Genomic DNA, 21,175 nt, shown 5'->3' with positions numbered 1-21,175 from the left:
TGTATTGCAGATTTGTACAGCTAGCATGCAGTGGCAGTCAGCTTACTTCCTTGATGGCCTGAAACACCACCTATGGTTGAGGTGCTGTTTAGTTTCTGTGATGTGAATTAGTAGCACTACATCATGTATTTCTGTGGGTTATTTGTACATGGTGACAAATGGTTCATGACAGAAAAACAACAGTGGCAAGAAAACTGTTGTGAAAGATAATTTTGATTGCTGTGCAAACTTAACTATTGAGCTGCTTAAGGACTTATTCACAGCATTTATACTATATAAATAACACCAAAACAAACTTTAATTTCTTGTGATGATGCTGTTTTCTTGATTAAAAAACTATTGTTCATTTTAGAAGAGTGTATTCTGCTGTCTTCTAGGGAGGTATTCTTTGTTTAACGAAGTAGTATTACATATTCTGTTCAGTGTTAGGTACTAATTGTATGACTTTTTTTTAGAAGGAGGAAGTAATAGAGAAGTGGATGTGTTGTATGTTATGGGCATTCTTTGTATCTTCATAATGAAGACTTGAATAATAAAGAGTGTTGTACTAGGACACAGAAAAATGTATTTCTTAATTGTGCGTGATAAAAGTATCTGATAGAGGAAAAAACTGTGCAACGCCTCAAATTGGTTGGGAGTCTTGAGTATTTTGAAATCTTCCGGTATTTATAGGCTTAGATTTTTGTAAGACTTAAGTGTATCACTTTCATGTAATAACATAACTTGATGATTCTTTCTAAGTAGTATTTTGAACAATTCTTTTGTATCTCATCCTGACTATACACTTACAAAATTTTGCAATCGTGTCTCTGTCTTTTAAAAACAAACAAGCCCACTTCTCTGGCCTCTCTTTATAAAAGCATATCACAATGTGCTTTGTCACAATGTACCTTTATCAGGGCAGAACCCCTGCTGTGTTAAAACTGAATCTGTCATGTTTTCCATTTGAACTAATAAATGTCACCCATTTAAGCTTTTCTTGCATCTGAAATTATATACCATTCATTAGGTTTTTTGCTTTATACTTTTTTAATTTTCACATAATCTCATATTTACTTCTGTATACTTGCCTACCTTTTAAAAATTGGAATATTTTTTATCTTATAATTTTCTCCTCTAGCAGTACAGAAGGTGGCTTCTCCCATGCTTTCTGAAAGTATTAGACTTGTTAGGCTAAAATTTGGGTTAAATGCTTAGCTACATAGAACAATGCTAGTCTTTTCATAGATGCACTAAATGGTAAATTCCTGGTACAAGTATTGAATAAATCATGGAGTTATAGCAAGATATTTTTTTTCCAATATAAAATCAGAAAATAAACTTTAAAAAGAAACCTTAAATTTGTTAAGTGATTATGTCAGAAGATTGAAGTCTTTTTGTAGGCATTTATAGTCCATACTAGGGTCACTTGCAAAAAAAAAAAAAAGTCATTATATTCATATCCCTTACAGGATTTTAAAAATTCTTTATTTCCTAGTAAATCAAAATATAATCTTCTTAGACTAGAAGCTGCCCATTACATTTTTCAGAGGAAAAAAACAGTACTGTTCACCGTCTGGTTTTCTGTGCTGTTTTTTTGAAAGAGGGAAGAGGGAGAGAATGACATGACTTTGGGTTGGGGTTTTGTTTGTTTTTATATTTATTTTTTTTCTCTCCAGTTATTTTTCTCTTACGTAAACTGTCATCTCCACCCATGTTTTGTCTCAGGCATCTGTCTTTCTAGTCTCTTATCGGCCTCTGTCTTTTGTAGGCTCATACATGTATATACGTGCACACTTGTTCATTTTTTCACAGAGGCCTTGAAAAATGGATTGAATATTCTGTACACAAGGCAGTAACCTTGTTTTAGCCAAAACCAGAAACTAAGCATGATGAGCTTCTGGTGAAAGCCAGTTTTCTTGATGTCTGGCTGCTGGGAGAAGATGGTAGAATTCAATGTGTGCTATAGAACAGAATCATAGTATGGATTGGGTTGGAAGGGACCTTTAAAGATCATCTCCTCCAACCTCCCCTGCAATGAGCAGGGACATCTTCAACTAGATCAGGTTGCTCAGAGCCCCGTCCAACCTGAGCTTGAATGTTTCCAGGGATGGGGCACCTACCACCTCTCTGGAAAACTTGTGCCAGTGTTTCACTACCCTCAGAGTAAAAAAATTCTTCCTTATATGCAGTCTGAATCTTCCCTTTCTTAGTTTAAAACCACTACCCCTTGTCCTGTCACAACAGACACTGCTGCAAAGTTAGTCCCCATCTTTCCTGCAGCCCCATTTAAGTACTGAAAGGCTGCAATAAGGTTCCTATGCATCTGAATTCTAATATGTTACCAATGGTCCATATATACCTGAAAATTGCCATTTCCCACTTACTTGGACTTGGTGAACAAGAAAGCATTCAGTTTGTGTTTGTTCTTTTTCATCTTAAAGGTTTTTTTAGTGCTATAACAGTAAGGGAAGATCCACTGCACTTAAAGACTTATTATCTTTTTTTCTGTAGTCTTTCCCAGGAAATAATTCCAATGCTGAGAGCTGGCATTGAGTCAGCAGAGCACCACCAGACAAGCCTTTGATTAATTAACAAGATTTTTGTACTACAGAGGATGCAAAAGCTTCCAGTTATGCTACATTTGATGTGCAGTTGACTCTTTTCCTCTCCTTCAGTGCTTTTGGTAGAACTTGAGTTCCCAACAGCACAAAACCTTTATTGCTTGCCATAATAGCAACAACTATTAAATATGCATATTAAAGTACAAAATAACAGAAATAGAACTTGCTTAATCACCATCTAGTAAATCGTAATGTTGTCAGTTGGGGTTAATTTGAATTACGTATGCAGTCTGACATATTTCTTTATTTTATCTTCACATACAACTAATATTCTTACTGGTGTTTATGGTTACTTTTACAACTGTAAAGCAGTAGCTCAAGGTTGTTTATTTCCTGTACTATTATGTACTGTACTCTTCAGACATGTAAAAAGTCATGCTTAATATTAATGCAGGTTTAAAATGTAATACTTTTGATGCAAAGAATGGTTTAATGTAGCAAATGATGTCAAAAACCTTTTGTTTTTGACACCAAAGGCACCAAATGAATGTGTTTTATCCAGCTTAATAAATTCAAGGTCCATGTTCCCCTTACAATAATTCAAGAAAATCCAAAGGAATATTCAGGCAAACATGCTATGTGAATGAGGCTTGGATATATAAAATGGTAATAGCTGTACATTGCAGATAGCTACTTCTTTGTCAATAACAGGCTCTTCTTGTTGCGAGTTACAATGTTGCTATAGCTTATTAACTATGAATTTAATAACATTTCTTAAGTACTGTGGATAGTTAAGACCTAGATGCAGTAAGAAATTCAAACTTTGAGGCAGGATCTGATCAATATAAATAAAGCAGGTAGTGCTGTTTGCCTTGTTCTTATTTGCTGTTAACAGCATGAAACAGTTAAAAACTTTTATCACAAAACATGCTATGTTTACTAATAAACATGTTTCATTTCAAAGTGCTTGCTGATTATCTCCGCCCATCATTGCAGAAAAAAGATTCTTACCTTTTGACCTCTTGCAATTCTCCTTCTCTGTTCATTGGCATGATTTCCTAAATTGATACCTCAGAGAATCCTTCCTCGCATCAGAAGTTGCCCGTAGTAAATCATGTAGTGCTAGTCTAGTTGGGCGAAAGATTCGTTAACAATCCAAAATGTATTTGATATATTAAGTTTCCTAAGGCATAAATTTGAATCTACATGTATTCTCTATATGAAACAACAATTACAGTTTTCTAATAATGGAATTCAAGTCTATAAGCAATTTGAGTCCTAGAAACAAAACCAGAGTAGAAATCACAGCATCAAAACTCTGTTTGAAGAAAGTTTTTAGAGTATTATCTTAAAGCTACATTTCTCCATCTCTGTCACTAACTAGTTAATAAATATTCTGAAATTGAATACCATGATGCTTGACTCTTTTTCTTTTCTCCTCTCCAATAGCTGTGTGGAGTTTGACTTGAATGTAAACAATGTTGTAGGAATAAGAAATACATTCCTTCTGAGAACCTATGCACACAGTAAGTTTTTAATGTATTTTCTTATTTCTATAAACTTTGGTTTTTAAATTTGTATTTTGGTATTAATAGACTATTAAAATTCAGTTAATATATTAGGTTAATATATATATATGTATAAAATTACCTAATGAGCTGCATTAGATAGCTTTAAGATAACTTTTTCTTGCACACTCTAAATATATGGCAAAAACTGATACATACCAGCTAGGTATGTTTTTAATCAAATATGATTATATTCAGAAGATAAGAAACATTCTTCATATTAAGGTTCATATCTGCTACAAGAGCTGCTTTGGTATTCTGCAGATAACGAGATCATTATACTAATGATTATCTAGTGGTATAATCTCCAGTTTCTTTTATTTCCTTACAGCCACTGATAGGTATGTGTGGCTGATAGCTAGCTGTGTCTGTATGGTGTTACAGAGTCTTTCCTTGGAAGATTCAAAATATTTCTTCAGTTTTTATACTAACCCCAAAATAAAACTGGTTTGTGTCAGGAGTTGGTGTTTTAGGGAGAGATTGTGAAACAGACTTCTGAAGGGAAGCAATAAGAACAGCACTCAGGCCTAAACTAAGGTTTTCTTACATAGCAACACAATGTCATTTGGCAGATAAATACATAAGGAGTGGACCTCAGGCTAATTCTTCTAGGCCGCTTGTAGTTCTTGCTTTACCACCTTCTTCAGTTCTTGCATACAGGAATTCCCTTCTTTTTTGGGTAGGAAGTTATCAGTAGAAATTACCTTTACTAGTTCATTTTTACTAATATTTTGGTCAGAGTAATTTTAGTGGTCCATATTCACATTACTGGGAGAGTCTACAACTTGTCCGGGATCAGTTGGTCAACTATAATTTCTTCATACATTCAGGAAGGCATATGCCTGGAGAAGGTTTTCCTTCCAAGCTTAAAAAGATTAGGGAAATAATCTTTGTGATTCATGGCTACAATTGAGGGGTCACTTCACCAAGTCTGATGTTGACATAGTTGTTCCTAACTTCTGCCACAGATTTCTGTTATTGCTCTCAGCATATCACTGTAGGGCAGACAAGAGTCCAGATGTGAACAAAGCAGTGGGAGGGGTCCTAGTGTCCCACCGTTTCTTTCATTCTGCCTTGGTGCCCACTTTTATAAGGCCAGCACAATTAACTTTATGTCTCCTGATGAAGGATAAATAATTGTTATTTTCTTGAGGTTAAGGAGTGAGTTAGTAACTAAGGGAGACTTGTGATTGAAAAGATTATATCCTGATTGTGCTGGACTTTCTTAAATGGGCAAACTATATCAAGCGTAGTCTGTCTTGTCTTCTTTGGACCAGAAAACTCTTCAGGTGACAGAAGGCAAACAAAAGTAAATGGAAAGTTTTTTCAGTCAGTCTCTTTACATACTTTTGAAGTCATATCAACCAGGGTGGATAGCATTAAAAGTATTAGCCTGCTCATTTAAATTTGTGGCTGAAGGGCTTCACTCTGCATGGGAGAAAAAAAGATCTAATTACCTCTCATGTGGAAGATATATGGGTCTCATTGTTCCATTAGAACAAATTAGTTGCTCAGGCAAACAAGGGATTTGTTATCTTAGTGAGCATGATTTAAAAAAAAACCCAACTAAACAAACAAAAAAACCAAACAAACAAAAAAACAAACCAAAACAAACCACAAATACTTCTGTGGACGCTCTTGTGTCTTTTTTGAAATCAGCCCTCCGATATTGGTGCATAGGTGCTGTAGAAAACATCAAAGATGATACGGCAAAGTGAAGCGGAATGTCCACAGAAAATGTAGGTAGATTAAGCAAAGCTAGAAACTGAGGTCTATGCTGTTATCAGTTGTTTGCCTAAGGGAGCATGTCTGCAATTAAATCAGCAATTGATGGTAGGTATTTCTCAATTAGTTGAATCTGGACCTTTGAGCAAATTACATTACTATGCATTTTCTCGAGCAGGTAGCTTGTTGACTGATGAAAGAGCTACAGGAAAAGATTACTGGCCATGTTACACACTAACTTTATTTATAATAATACTAATTACAGGCACTGGGAGACAGAAAACCTTATCTCAGAATAAGATCAACTAAAAAGAGATGTTTTCTACTGTAATACACGCACAGACACGCAAAAGAGTCCTTTTTGGAATTTGAGCCTATTTGCATTTTTCTTTCATGGAAAAATCCTATTTCAGTTAATGCATGTTCATATGATGACTGTAAAGTAATTCTGCATCTCACAGTTAGTGTACTAATAGTCATATTTTTTTTTAGTTCAACCACTGGGAATGAGGTGACTGGTGGTAAGGAGCTTTGTGGTTTCTAAGAGGTCTTCCAGACCTAGGTCATTCCTGCTGAGAAAAAAAAGTGCCACTTACAGGGGCATGTGTGGTGAACCACTGTGAACAGGTTGGGAGAAAATCACATGCTTGATAGCATTTTCAGAATAACAGAGAGCACTCCAACTGGTGCTGTGCTAGGATGTCTGTTGTCCTGGACTGCAGGGGGGCTGGACTAGATGACCTTTAGAGGTCCCTTCCAACCCAACACATTCTATGATTACCTATTGTTATATTCCTGTCCTGATGTGCAGAATACAAAAACTTTGGACAGTGTTGTCAGGTTAGAAAAGATACTCCAGAACATACAATGCATTGTAAGGCCATCATAAAGGACTTGACTGAGCTGATGATCTGCTGCCACATATCTGCACTTTATAAATTAAGTATGCTGCAACGTCCCTAGGAGGTGGTGGTGAGTGACATCTCCCTACAACATGTTACTACCTTAATTAGAAGGTAATTCTTAATTAAAATATTCCCCAGAAATTCAGAATATCATACCTGGAATATGAGTGTATCTGTATTTTTCCTCATGAAAAACATATGTCTTGATTTAAAGAGTTATTGTATCTAACATCTCATCTACATAAAAAGCTATTGAGGATAAGACAAATTTAAAATTAATGTTTGTATACAGACATTACTGCTTTCATGGATCCTGAGGAAAACTTAAGAATGAGCTCTGTGTCCTCCAACCAGGAGAGTTCTTTTCCCTGTCCTCAAAGTGTGTATAGTCTAAATAATAATTAAAAAATTAGATGTGCTTTGTCCTGGCAGCAAGTTAATTCAGGGAATATTAGTACAATGAGCTGGAGAACTTGAAAGTGGAATGTGACACTGCTACATTGACTGATGTATTCAGTTTTTCTTATCTGCAAGTTGGCTGGCATATCCCTTGTAATGTGTCTGTGGATTTTACTACTCAAAAGACTGTTTTCAAATGCAAATATTTTTTCTGATTTTTATAAGATGGATAGTAGTTGTAGAATAACTAAACAATTTCTATTAAATGACTGCAAAAGGTAATCTTAGAATACAAGAGTATCATGTTGATTAAGTAGGAACAACTGTTGATTGATTGCTGTCTAGACAAATGTGCTTTTTTTGAGATGTATTTATTTTATTTGCAGTTGAGAATCGAGTTCGTCCGTTAGTACTTGTTGTTAAGAAGTGGGCGAGTTTTCATGACATAAATGATGCCAGTCGTGGTACTTTAAACAGCTATAGTCTTGTATTGATGGTTTTGCACTATTTACAGAGTAAGTATCTTTTTATGTGTTAAAACTGTCCCTTTTGAGTTCATATTTATGTAGTTTTCCTCTTTAATAAAATCAAACACCAGCAGGACTCTCATTTCCACACAGAAAATTCTGAAAATAAAGTGTGTTTACTCCATTTCCTTAGTGCGGCATTTTTCTTTAACGAATGGACCTCTTCTCTGGAGGCAGAGTTACCAGCTTTAAAGGGGTAAAAATAAAAAAAAATATATCAATGTACCTGCAGGACACAGTGTAACTATAAAATAAACTCAAGCTCTAGTTAACAGAAATCTGCCTTTTAACAAAGGGAAAAGCCTAAATAACAATTTCAGTGAGTTTTGGTTTGGTGTTTTTTTTTCTGGGTTTTTTGTTACATGGTTGGTTTTGGGTTTTGTTTTTTTTTTTTTAATTTGTGAACTTCCAAGAAAATTCAAAGGGGCAACAAATGCTGTGGGTCTTTCTGCTGTCTTTCGGTGAGCAAAGGGCTGAACATGGAGGATATGTGTATGCAAGAATGCACTACCATGCAGTTAGATTTTTCCACTGATTACTGTCTTCTGTAAGGTGACAGATGTTAAAGGCCATTAGAAGTTGGGATATTTGACTGCCAGTGGAAGTGTGATTTCTTGAGACTTCAATATATTGAAACATTGAACATCTGTATGAAGCTGGAAAACTTTACCTCAGAAACTAAGGATACCTGTTGAAAATTCAAGAATCCCATGCAGTCCAGAAATGTTATTGAGGAATAAATTGAAATGAGCTTATTCCCTCCTCTGTTTCTTTCTTTTGTAGAGGAAGTCTATGTTTGTGATTTTTGTAGTTTGCAATTCTTGCTTAAGAAATCATCTAGCTCAGCATGAGTTTCTTGGTTCTTTATTGGGAGATAAGTGGCTTCAGCAAGGAAGGCAAGGAACCTGTGAAGTGTATATCTTGTGGAGTAACGTGCCTGTAGAAGTATTTTCTTAATTCCTGTCAGTTTGTGTATAGACTGTATGTTGTTGCTTGTACTCATTCTACACCTTTGCTTTAATTTTTTTGTAATGTGCTGATTGTTCATGTTATTTTAATGGCAACTGGTTGTTAACATTTTATGATCCTATCTGTGGACACATTGCATTAGACTTTCCATCTGTGAGTTTGTGTACGTTTTAATCTTTTTTCTTTTTTTTTTTTTTCTTTTTAAATCAGGTAGAAACAATGTTTAGCTCCTCTGACAGTGTGTTTGGCCTGGAATGTAGATACTTGCTGTAGAGTGGGTAGCCAACTATTTATTAGTTTCAAGATCACTCTACACCCACTCTGTACTAGGGTGGAAAGCTTTCTATGATAGTTGACTCAAGCTGGTGGCTTTTCTTTTACCTGAACAGTATCTGTAGTAGAGGACCTAGGAGACTGTTTTGTGTATTTGGGATCCAGTTGGCTGGATTACTTGTGAATTCTTTGATGCCCATACTCTGTGGTCATTGTTAATGTACGAATGAGGAAGACAGTAGGACATAAGCTAGTCTATCCAGTGAATATGTTTGGTTTTTTCTCTGCATCTACTATGATGGAATTCCATTTATTTTTTTTTTGTTTCTGTGGACAGAAAACAAAATGTGGCCAAGTCTTGTCACAGCTCTGAAACCATAATGGAGGTGACTGAGTACTTCATTGTAGATCCTTAATACACACCAGGGAAAAAAAAAATCAGTCAGACAAAAAAAGTTCATTTGGCAGAGATTAAATGAACTTAAAAATACCAAAGTGATTATTAGATACAAGTTTGAAAATGTTGGGTACTACTGCATGTGAAGATTGCTATGCAAAGGTGAAGCACAAGCAGGAGAGGAGAAAATGTATGTTTACATGGTCTAGCAATTAGTGACCACCTTAACAGTGACTTGATAAGCATTTGATAGTTAGTGTTATACTTTTAATGGAAACAGGCCTTTTCACTTGGTAATTTATTCTCCAAATCTATTTTCATTGTATCCCACTTACTCTAGAGGGATGTATTGGGTGCTTTGTGCAGTCATGGATAGCAATTACTGAGCAGTGCATAAAACTAACACACAAAAGGGAAGAGAGTAAGAGTCGCAAGGAAGTATAAATGTGTAGGCTTGCCAGAGCGTTAACCTTGAAAGCATGAGGGCATTTGCTGTAGTTATCTTTGGCAGCTGCCACAGTTGTCTAGTAAAGGGAAAAAAAAGTTCAAACAGTCCTTTTCATGCAAAACTATGATCTGTCAGCTGCCTGGGAAGGGTCAGCAGTCCACAGCCCAAAAAGGAGCCTTTTACCTGTGCTTCAACAGGCTTCTCTGATAAAAAAGGCTGAAGTGTGGCTCTGGACATGTATCTGGCACGAGCTTTTTAGAGTCTGATGTTTTATTCATGCAGATTTTAATGTTTGGGTTTTTTCCCCATTTCTGCTACATGCATGTGATGCTACTGAAAGTAGCTTGTGTCCTAGTCATAGAATTTCTAATAAAGCTTTTGTTGCTGTTACTGACGAGGAAAAAAACAAAATAAAAGCTTGCTTTTTAATAAATACTCTCCCTGTCTTCACTAGGCAAATTTCTTTCCTTTACCACTTACTCCATTTCTATATTCTTATACTTGTGTGGATGTCTTTGGACCTAAGGTTAGTGTGGCTTGAGTTTATTTTGTAGATACATTACTGTCTTGTACATGAACTTTCCTCCAGGTAACAGGTCCAACTATCTTGTACAGTAAGAAAAAGAAAACTCATGGTGAATGCTAGTGGTAAGTGGTAACTTTTCCACTTAACTGCATCCTCTTAGTATAGCAAACGGACCCAGAAAAAATATCTTCATTGCTTGTATTGCTCAGATTTTGTTGCCTTTTATTTTAGTGTGGCAGAGAAATAGAAATTGTCCAAGATGTTGCAGAAATAAGATGCTCTTGCACATTTCTGAACACCCACAAACAAAATAAAAATACTATTAAAGCAGCTGTGATCATATTCTTAGCAGTCCTGCTAGTTAATATACTATACTCTTTGAAGATATCCTGAGCATGTTCTGAGAATTCTGCTGTTCTGATTCTTAGTCCCTATGGAAAAAGGATTCTGTAACATCTCATCCCCTGTGAGATTTTGTCTGAAGGGTGAATTAAGTCCCAAGTCAGAGTCCTGTGTGCTGAACTTAATTATCATTCTCCCTAGTGAATAATGTAGCCCAATTCTTTAAAACAAATAAATGCTGAAGATACAATGTTAAAGCTTTAGTATGAGGAGTGCTCTAACAGTTCTGTAGCTGCTCTAAGACTTGTGTGGGATGTGAATGCTTCAGGATTTTTTTTCTGTCTATCTGTAGGACCACCTAACCTGGGAGATAAGTTGTTTTTGTTTTTTTCCCCATACTTGTATTGTGCAATAGATGCTCTCCCATCCCTGACTTTCATACAAATTAAAATTGTTTAGTTTATGTTTGTTTGTATTGTTCATGTCTGTGTAACTTTCATAACCTGTTTGCTGTTCAGGAGACCAGCTAACAGCATTACACTGTATTTATGTATTTTATGGGGATTTTGCTAGCAATGCCTTCTAAGTGTACTGGGCATTTTATCTTTACTTTTGGAGACTCAGTGTGTAATCCTTTGCAGCTGAAGAATGTGTACTTTTGTAGTATCTGCAGACTTCTTATGCTGTGACAGTATAATATTGCATTAGATGTAGGGCGGGGGGGGAAGAGTGGCTTTTTTTTCTTTTAGGGAATATAGATTAGTTTCTTCTACTTGTGAATTAACATGAATTTTATAAGTGAAGTAGTACCCAGCTGCTGTAGAATTTTTCATGTCTTCTACAAATAGTAGTATCTTAATAACAGCATTCCTTAGCTGAATTAACTCCTTATACTACTATATACAAAATACAGTGATAGAAGGATTAGCTGAATAACTTCTGTTTTACAAAATGCAAGAAAGTGAAGTTCTTGATAGATCTTTTTAAGATGGAATTTCAGTCCAACCCTTTGGTGTCGTTGATATGATATTGTTTCCTGTGAATTACATGAATCACAGCAATTTTAAACTTTCTTTTTTTATAGCCCTACCTGAACCCATCCTTCCATCCCTCCAAAAAAATTACCCAGTAAGTGTTTCTCATTAATTTACTACATCATATATGTGTATGAAGCTGCTTGTCTAAAATTCATGAATTCTTAAATATCTTTAATGGATTAAATTAAACACAGCCTGTAAGCCTGGTCATTGATACTCTAAACATAAGTGTGAAAAAGGTTATTTGCTGCTTTTTGTCATTTCTTTAGTGAAAACAGTCTGTTACGTATGAGAAGATTTCACACACAGTTGGAAACGAGTGCTAATGAGAGCTGCTGACCTAATTCTCTTTATGCTGGCCTGAAAATATCCCTGTGTCATCTGTAACTTTCTGATTCTTATTTCTTAATACCTTAAGTAGTGTTTTTTCTTCCAGCTGTGGTGTTTCAGAATTCCATACCTTCCCACCGCTGTTGAGTTGCCTGATATTTCTGGGTGCAGAGAGTGAAAGATACATGTTTACTAAGGAGACTTTTGAGACCTCAAAAAAAAGGGCTTCAGTCCAACAAGAAAATGACTTTTGGGGGCTTTGCTGTTATATCCAGATCATACTCTGTTGATTTTCAGAGAACTCTGTGAATTGGTATGCTTTGATCCTCTGCAGAATTAGGACTGTAATTAGTGAGACTTAGTCTAAGGAAGATTATCTAGAAATAAGACCTAGCCTCCTAAATATTTGTCTGGGGACAAAAGAGCTATTGCTGAATAGTTCTATGCCATAACTGATTAACAGAAACTCCTCAGTTCCTTCCTCCTTACCTTCTCACATGTCACTTTCTAAATTTTTCTTTATTCATAGTTGCCATAGTTTTATGTCCCTATCTATGTATGGTTTTTTTCACCATTGCTGATAACTGTGCTGAGGTAGTATCAGAAAGCCATTCTTTCTTTTGCATATATTTCCAGTAATGCTGAAAAGGGAATATTTGATGGCACTGTACATCAGGGAGAAAATACTGTGGTTTCAGCCATTTGGGGTAATTAGGATAATTGAGATGCAGAAGCAAGCTTTGAGCTACAGTGCACTGCAGCTTTATTTCTATTTTGTAAACCTGCTTAGGCATATCTATGCTAAATTATTATGGTCTTTATTTTTTCCTCTGACTTTTTACTTTGCTATATATACGTTCTGATTTCTTCATTGTTAGTGCTCAAAAGCATTTGAAGCTGTTTTTCATTTCTGGATGGGTTTTTGCTAAGTTTGCTGGTTATGTTTGCTTAATGCTCACATACTGTAGCATTTTAAGTTTTGTGTAGCATATAATTTAAAGAAAACAACGGGAAAAATTGGTAACTTCTGACTCCTTAGTCAGAGTTGCAATAATAGAGTTGCAATAATAATAGAGTTGCAATAATAGAGTTGCAATAAGAGTTGCAATAATAATGCAAACATTTATATTTATAGAGTTGAACTGTGTGAAGGACTTCAGAGCACTGTACAAATATTAATGGCTTAAATGATTAAAGCAAAAGTATACAATACCATAAGCTTACGAATCTGATGAATCTGTGCTAAATGCAAGGTTTTATCTTGTGACGTGTGACAGTGGTAAATCACTTGTAGGTTCCTGTGGCTCTAGAACAAGAATAACATTTTTTTACCCTGTTTCAATGTAGATTTGTCGTTGTTGTTAGTTATCTTGCCTCTGGAGGATGGACTAAATATAGTAGGATTGCTAATAGAATAAAAATAATATTTTATACATGCTTACTATAAAACCAAATCAAAACTATGGATTACGATTAAAAAAAAGTGCTAGAAATTTGAAAATATATTTTTTGTCTGCTGTCTCCATTAGGAGTATAATTAAGAGTTTAAAAATTGTGAAAGTTACAATTTCTGAACAGTGATATTGCAAAGACATTTCAAATGAAAATAAATACACCAAAACAGTTCTGGTCTTTTAACTTTCAGTAATAATTACAAAGCACGGGCAAATGTCAGTATCCAAAGAAACCGTATATTTTGTGGTTGTAGCTGGTCAAAGCTGTGTCTCCATCCTAATACGACACATAAGCACTGCTTCTCCCTTTCTGAAACAAGCCACCCTACCTACAATCTGTTTCTTCCAAAATCAAATCTGCAGCTCTTTCTGCAGCCTGAAAATGCCTTTCCATGCTTTGAAAGAAACTGCTTGTTTTAAATTGTAGGTGCTGTGTAAAAGAGACATGCTTACCTTGAGTGGCAAACAAAACACAGATTCTCTGACTCAGTATATCTCTACTGCAGATGTGAAGGGTGAGAAGTCATGGAAAGCCTCCAAATCTGCCCATGTGTTGCTATGGGGGAGTCTCCAGCTGGCACCAAGCTCTTGTGTTTTGCAACTGCTAGTTTAGAGGGTGTATGGGACCATATCAGATGTGGGGTTGGATTATGGGGCTTCCTGCCCACCCACCGCCCCCCCCAGCTAGATGGGGTAGCTGAGAGTAGCCCATAAAATGTGTTGATCGGTTCTGAAGTCTATATAGAACTTGCCTCCAAGCCAGGACTTTTACAGATGAGCTCTGGAGAACCTGTGGAGGCTGAGGCCATTATGGCTTATGGTTGTTTGCCTGTGTTTGCCAAAGGTGAGCATTGCTGCAACTGGGAGTCAGAAGGGAATGTGTGCCCAAGTCTACAGTGTTCCAGAGCAGCCTGGCATATTAGCTTAAATCCAGATGGAAGTGTGTCTTCACTAGTGCTCTGGATTATAAACTTTGTGGACTCTAGCCTGAGCACATTTTTGTTTCTGCTGCCTCAGCTTGCAAAGGGTGAGGCAGAAGATGGGATGGTGTTTACTGGAGCTCCTTCATGCATGGGCACCAGTCCTTGGACAGACATGATTTGCTTCACTCTTTGAGTTGCACTTTTTAAAAATATAAACATGAGTTAAATGTTCATTTGTAGGACTGGGGAAGGCTATTTTATATGTGCGAGTATAGATACCCACCAAAAAATGGCAAGTTACCATGCTGATGCTACCACTTAAACTTTTTTGAAGGAAGAATCTTGCACATTCAGAGTTAAACACATTATACATCGAGATATTCAAATGTAAAGATTTTTTTAATGTACGCTTGTGTTCCTTTCCAGTGTGTAAGGTGGAGTGAGAATATGTGTAAGCATTATGTAGCTTGAACATGAAGCATGTTGTTGAATGCTAGTGTTTCCTTGAGAAATCAGCCAGCCAAGGTCAAGAGTAGAGATCTGGGGAAAAAAAGGAAAAAACACCTTGGGGTATCTTGAAGTAATGGACAGATCATTTCTATTTGTTGTCAACCAGATCCTGAATTTCTTTGCCATTTCTTAAGGCGGCATAATCCAAAGACACAGCAAGCAAATTAGGGACTAGTTTTAAAAGAGGCTGAAGTTTTTTGCCCTTTAGAGTAAGTTAAGTAGGGAAAGCTTGCAGGGAACGCCTACTTGAAACTAAGCTAGTTTGAAGGATGCTTTGTAATTCTGTTTTATTACCAACCTCCCTTATGTGCAGAATCTGTAAGGTGTACCTTGTTCTGTTCATCTAGTTAATCCCTGAGTCCCTCTGGCAGGAAGAAGAGTACTGTTGTCCCTGTTTTACAATAGGTGAATGGGGGTGGGCTGAGGCTAATGGATTTTCATGGGTTGTCTGTGGAAAAGCAAAAAAGTGAGCCTAGGTACCCTGTGGCTGGTCTGACCTCTTGTTCACTGAGTACTTTGTTAAGAAATGACCTTAAACAAACTACATTGTTGTTTATTGATATATTGAATATTGGTATATCTTGAGAGAAGTTTTCATTAAATCTTCCCCATACCCAATTTTAAGCAATAATTAATTTGGTTTTACGTGTAAAACTTTCAAATCTAGTAATAGCAATTTCTTCCTTAACAAATTTTGTGCATTTCAGAAAGATAAAACACTTTTTTCTTTTCTTCTATATGTGGTGATCAGCAACTCAGTGTCCAAAAAGATAAGTTGACTAATAATATCAGAAACATATGATTAACAGTTTGCCTTAGTGTAAAAAAATCTTCTTCCAGAAAAGTAGTATCAGTCATGCTTTCCACTTTGTAATGCTTAGTTGTCTTTTTAAGAGTCATTTTTATAGTGGTATAACCACTAAAAGAAGTGGAGATGGGAATTATTTATACGTGTCTCTTAAACTAGGTGGCTGTGTTTTTAAATGATTAGCTGTTATAGACTGTAACTTGCATTTTTACTAGAGCACTTGTATAGAATAATATGTGTTTATTTTTTGAAGGCAATTGCCTTTCTGAGTAAGGAAGACTTTAATTTGCCTGACCTTTGTGAGGCAAGTGTATTTAATATACACTTGGAACTGCAAGTTTCATTAAATTAAACTTGCTTTTGAAAAAAAGAAATTAAACATCATAATTTTAGATTGAAGAATTGAAGGGTTTTAATCCTAATTACTAAATGAAGATTTAGAGAATTGCTTTCTAATGCAGGTTAGGAATTTTATCTCTTCTACCATAGGTGGGAGTCTTTGGAATGTGGTACACTTCCTGCTTCTCAGATTAGGAGACTTTCAGTTTTATCGCTGCTGCTTACATACTTCTGATCAGTTGCAAACTCAGTGAAGAAAAAGAGAAACGAAATATCCTGAAAAACTCATTCATCTGGACTATGCTTCTATCATAAGCACCCTTTTCAAACTACAGATTTGTGATTTTAAAACTCTGCAAGGTTTCATAACTTCCTGTTTCGTTAACCGCTAACAAATCCTACTGAAAAAAAATCTTTGTACAAAGTAGTATTTGATATGCTGTTGCTCTTCTGTTTTTTTTAGTGTAAGCGTACACATACAGGCACAGACATACTTTTTTTTCCTGAAAGTTTTAATACAACTATATTTGATATATTGTCTTTTGCTATAACTGTTGATTTATTTTTTTCTTACTCAAATGATGTACAAACACTAATAAAAATTATTAATTGTGATCTATATATAAAATGTAAATAAATGTACTTAAGGTCAAGATTGATAAGAAAAAGCAACACCCGCTCTAAGCTTGTAATAGTACTAAGGAAAATAGCTTACTTATAATCCTGAAAAATAATATCCCAAAGTCTAACTTTTTAGCTGCTCAGTGTGCCAGCCTCCCTGTGGTGGCAGATTTTTCTTGCAGTTGAGAAGTTCCCAGGCATTTGAACATTCAAAGCATTTAAAAAATAATCACGTGTTCCCCTTTTCAAAAATGTTTGCTGCCTCCAAACACTTACTTATTAGTCTTAGTAGACATCTGTTGTAGTAACTTTATTGCATTTCTATTTTGTGTTGTTTGGAGGTCAGCAGCCCTTGTTCTCAGTCCTAACCCCACCCCCATGTCCATTTCCTCATGAGCTGTTATACTGCTGATAGTAAATTTGTTATGACTCTTCTGCAGTTTTCTGTGGGAATGAGCAAGGAGTAACTCTTACTCTAGTACTTGTCTGATTACCTTTGGGGTTAAAACTGTATATGCTGTATAACATAAGAACAGCTGTTCCCTCTTTAGATCTTTATATGCTGCACATCTGCTTTTTATGTCTGTCTGTCTCCGTGTTTTTGGTGTGTTCTGTTGGACTGTAAGCTGTTAAATTCTGAGCTCTGCTGACTCATAATACTTTCTATGCAAAGTTATATTGTGAAAACAAGACAAATTTTTTCATAGATAGAAGAATGGCCTTTTTTTCCCAGAAGGTGTTGTGCAGGGTTCCAGGAAGCTGTGCTAGAACCGGCAAAAGAAGACAGGAGACCCAGACTTTCCAGTCTTACTGGTTTGACTAATAACCATACTTTTCTCCAACGAAGCATAGCCAGCTGTGAACATGGAAATAGTATTACAGCGTATAGTGCTTCCAGTGATATTCTAGTACTATAAAGTTTGACTCATGTCTGATACTACTCTTTAAAATAACAAAGGAGTGGGAGGGGAGATACAGGAATGACTGAACAGGTTCCTAAATTTACATAGATGTATTTCTTTATGTAAAGCTTGCTTTTGTTTTGTTCTGTTTGTTCTGTTGTGTATGTTGGGTTCATTTGCCTTAAAATACACAACATTGCTGTAAACCATAGTATTACCAGGTTTTAAACATTATTTCTCAAGCAAGAGAAAATGTGTTCTCCAGGTATTCCAGTCTCTCAGAGGAACCTACAGGATGCAATGGACACCCAAACAGTACAGCAGATCTAAACCCATCTTAATTTAGACTTGTATAGATTCCTTTCTAAGCTGACAATAGTGACTTTTGTTTGTGGCAAATATGACCTTTTTCTTCCCCACCCCTTTTCCTCCCCCTCAAAGAAAAGCATACTTCAGCTTAAACGCTGCATTCTGTGTATTCAGGCTTTTTCTATAACTTTTTTTTTTTTAATTCTTTCAGATAGGTTGGTTAGAGGAGGTGCTGCTGCAGTCTTCAAACTCATTATGTGGGAGGATGCAGGTTCATACTACAGCCAGTGGGTTTCATATGCAATTTTAACCCCATGCTGTAGGAAAAAGAAGTCAGGCCTTCCTTTTGGAATGTTTCTATACCACAGTTGCGGGAAGTTGGCAATAAGTGCATTAGCTTCACCTTCCCTATCTCAGTTAAACTGCAGGCAGCTCAGTGCAGGTTACCTTATTCAGCCTCTGCTCATGCAGTTTTACTAGCATGTAAAGCAAATCCAGTTCAGAGATTTTCTCATGTTAAAATTCTTTAGCATACAGAAGGCAAGAGATGGTCTTGGATGTTCCTGTGCAAGATGATTCTACCTGAGTTCAGGGAGAGTAACTACTAACCACCAGAGGAGCACAAGAGATGTAGTGTCTTTTGCTCTTAAGTTGTCCTTGAACAAATGATAAGCAGCTTTTTTATTGTGAAAAATATATGCACCTAGATTAAGGCTGGGTGCATGTGTATATACATGATCTCTGATTTTATTTTGACAGGAATCTTTTGATCCTGCTATGCAGTTGCATCTTGTTCATCAAGCTCCACGTACCATTCCTCCTTACCACTCAAAAAATGGATCAAGCCTTGGGGATTTGCTAATAGGCTTCTTCAAATATTATGCCACAGAATTTGAGTAAGTAATGAGCTCATCTTAGTGTTTTAGAATATGCAAAACTTTGATTCCTTCTGTTCGGTATACCAACACTTAATAACACTTGAAGAGAAAGAATAGCAGTAATGCAGGAGAGGTAACTGACAGAGGAAAAGGGTAAAAAGATTAAAGGACAACAGGAATGCTGATAAAGAGTGTCTGACATCTTTTGCTTAACAAAGCATCTTGTCTTGTAAAATAGCTGCCAGAAGTTAGAGAGCTTTGTCCTTTAAAAATAACTGGGTTTTGTTATATTACACTATTCTAAAACTGCATATCCATATGTGAGAAAAATTTATTCTTCTTAGTTGTAGTTTAAGGTATTGATTGTGATAGAAATTATCAAACCTTAATAGCTGCGATTGTCTTCTGTCACCCCAAGTCAATGGAGGTAACTGAGCAGGTGGCTCCTTACTTTGACTATAATCTATATCCACACCTAGTGAAGAATTCTCCCATATATAGTTGGTTCACTAACCTTGTTGGTTTGCTGGAATGAGTTTAATTCTGGCATCTGGACTTCTTTGTAAAAGAGAAGGAGAAGCTAAAGTTGTGAGGGCATCTGAGAACACTGTAGATTACAAACGCTTTGCCAAATTGTCACTCGAGAATTTCTTATAAAAAGTGCTTGTCCATATACAATATCAAATGGTTATATTTCAATAAGCTTAAGGATCGTCTAAAGAACTTGTTGCTGAGGCAGTTTGTTCATACACGTTTCTTTCCTGTGTATGTTCATCATATCCATTTCCCGGAAGGAGAACAAAATGTATAACTGCTGGCTATTCATTATAATTTTTGAAGTGTTCATCATTTACTTCAATGTAAGAAGTAAATAATGAAATCCTTGTAAGAAAACATTGCTGGGGTGTGCACCACATGTGGAATGTTGGGCTAAATCCGTATTGCCTGTGGCAATTCATGAACTAATTGCATTTTGTGCATGCTTAAGCCTGATTCTGAGAGACTTTCACATAAAGGATTTTCCTTCAATGATCTCTGCAGGTAAGGGAATGGTCTTTTGTCCTAAAAGTTTCTCCTGAGTACCTTTCCTTTCAAGCTGGCAAGGTGCTGTTTGCTAAACAGGTAAATTAGAAGACACTGCTGGGGGATATCCTCAAGTTCCTAATTATGTGGGATGCTAGATGCATCCTCAACTACTTGTCTGTATAATGAGCTGTTAATCTTCTCGTACATGAAAGTAAATATCTTTTCCACTAAGGAAGAAGTTTCTGGTTTGCCTGTGTAAACTAGCAGAGATGATCTTGCCCAAATGCAGGGAAAATACCTAATTTGACTTTTCTGGTTTGGGTGCTTGTGAACATAGTTAAGAGCAGATTTCTGCATGAGTCAGTAGCTGGTCTAGGAAGACTTTTTTTTTTTTTTGCCTGCTATTAGACATGGAGGGTATCCTAAGAAGTATGCAGACTGACAATGCTGCAATATCAGTACTTGAACTGATGGTAATCCTTGCATATTATTTTTTGTGATTATCATAAATGAGGAAAAAAATGTTACCAAGCAAAAAAACATCTGGCTTGTTTTTGCAGTGTTAAGTGTTTAAACATTTGACTGGTGATATTCTGTTTTAAAAAAAACAAACAAACCAAGCCAAACCACACAAAAAAACCTCCAACACCACCAAAAAAACCCACCACAACAAAAAACCTGTGTTGAAAATGTTGCATAGCTGAGAAGTCATATCAGGAAATGATGCACCTAATGCAGCAATCTATATTATTTTTAACTCTCTCTGCTACAGAAATAAAGCTTAGTCGGGTTTATTGTTTACTTGACTATCTGCGTATCCCTGACAACTGTAAATCCTGTTTGAAAGGAGGAGGGTGTATGTCTTGAAGATACTACAATTCTTTGAGTTTTGTAACTCGAAGTATAGTTTCATAAAAACTGGTAGTTGACTAGAGAAGAGAAAGCCAAGTTAATGCCCATGCTGGGGAAAAGGTGGGCAGAACATAGTGTTTAAACATTTGTGTGTGTGTGTGTGATAGCCAGCTGATGAGAACAAGTACAGTGTTGTGCTATCCGCAGTATCTGTTATTTTGCTTTGAGGTTGCTGATGGAAACAACATTATAGGTGGGAATGAGGATAAGAGTTAAATACACACAACACAGGGCTCTTTAAATTCTGCCTTTCATGGAAGAACTACTATTTTACTCCTGAATGTTTTGAATATATTCGTTGCTGTAATCAATATTTTTTTCCATGTTTGCTTTTCCTGTAAAGCATTTACTGGTGTTTTTATGCACAGAAATTTCGAGATTGTATTTCAAATACTGTGACTATTAAGTTAGGTCACATTTAAATGACCTGTACCGTGCCACTGAACTTTCATTATTGAACTGTAATGCATTTGATTAAAAGATTACTAAAGAGAATATTACTTA

At 36.0% G+C, this 21,175-nt stretch overlaps 1 protein-coding gene across 5 annotated transcripts in view; it reads left to right on the top strand.

Annotated features, from left to right (window-relative positions):
• Positions 1-21,175, top strand: part of TENT2 (terminal nucleotidyltransferase 2) — a 48,875-nt gene that overhangs the window by 17,286 nt on the left and 10,414 nt on the right. For all 5 annotated transcript variants that reach the window (XM_074569409.1, XM_074569412.1, XM_074569411.1 and 2 more), the window contains exons 9-12: positions 3,993-4,069; positions 7,527-7,655; positions 11,707-11,750; positions 18,615-18,751. In XM_074569409.1, the coding sequence (XP_074425510.1) occupies positions 3,993-4,069; positions 7,527-7,655; positions 11,707-11,750; positions 18,615-18,751 (387 nt within the window). The remainder of the gene's footprint in view (positions 1-3,992; positions 4,070-7,526; positions 7,656-11,706; positions 11,751-18,614; positions 18,752-21,175) is intronic.

This window comes from Larus michahellis, chromosome Z (genome assembly GCF_964199755.1).
Source record: "Larus michahellis chromosome Z, bLarMic1.1, whole genome shotgun sequence".
In the NCBI taxonomy this organism is placed as follows: Eukaryota; Metazoa; Chordata; class Aves; order Charadriiformes; family Laridae; genus Larus; species Larus michahellis.
The sequence above is the reverse complement of the archived record's forward strand: the minus strand, read 5'-3'. Positions and strand labels throughout refer to the sequence as shown.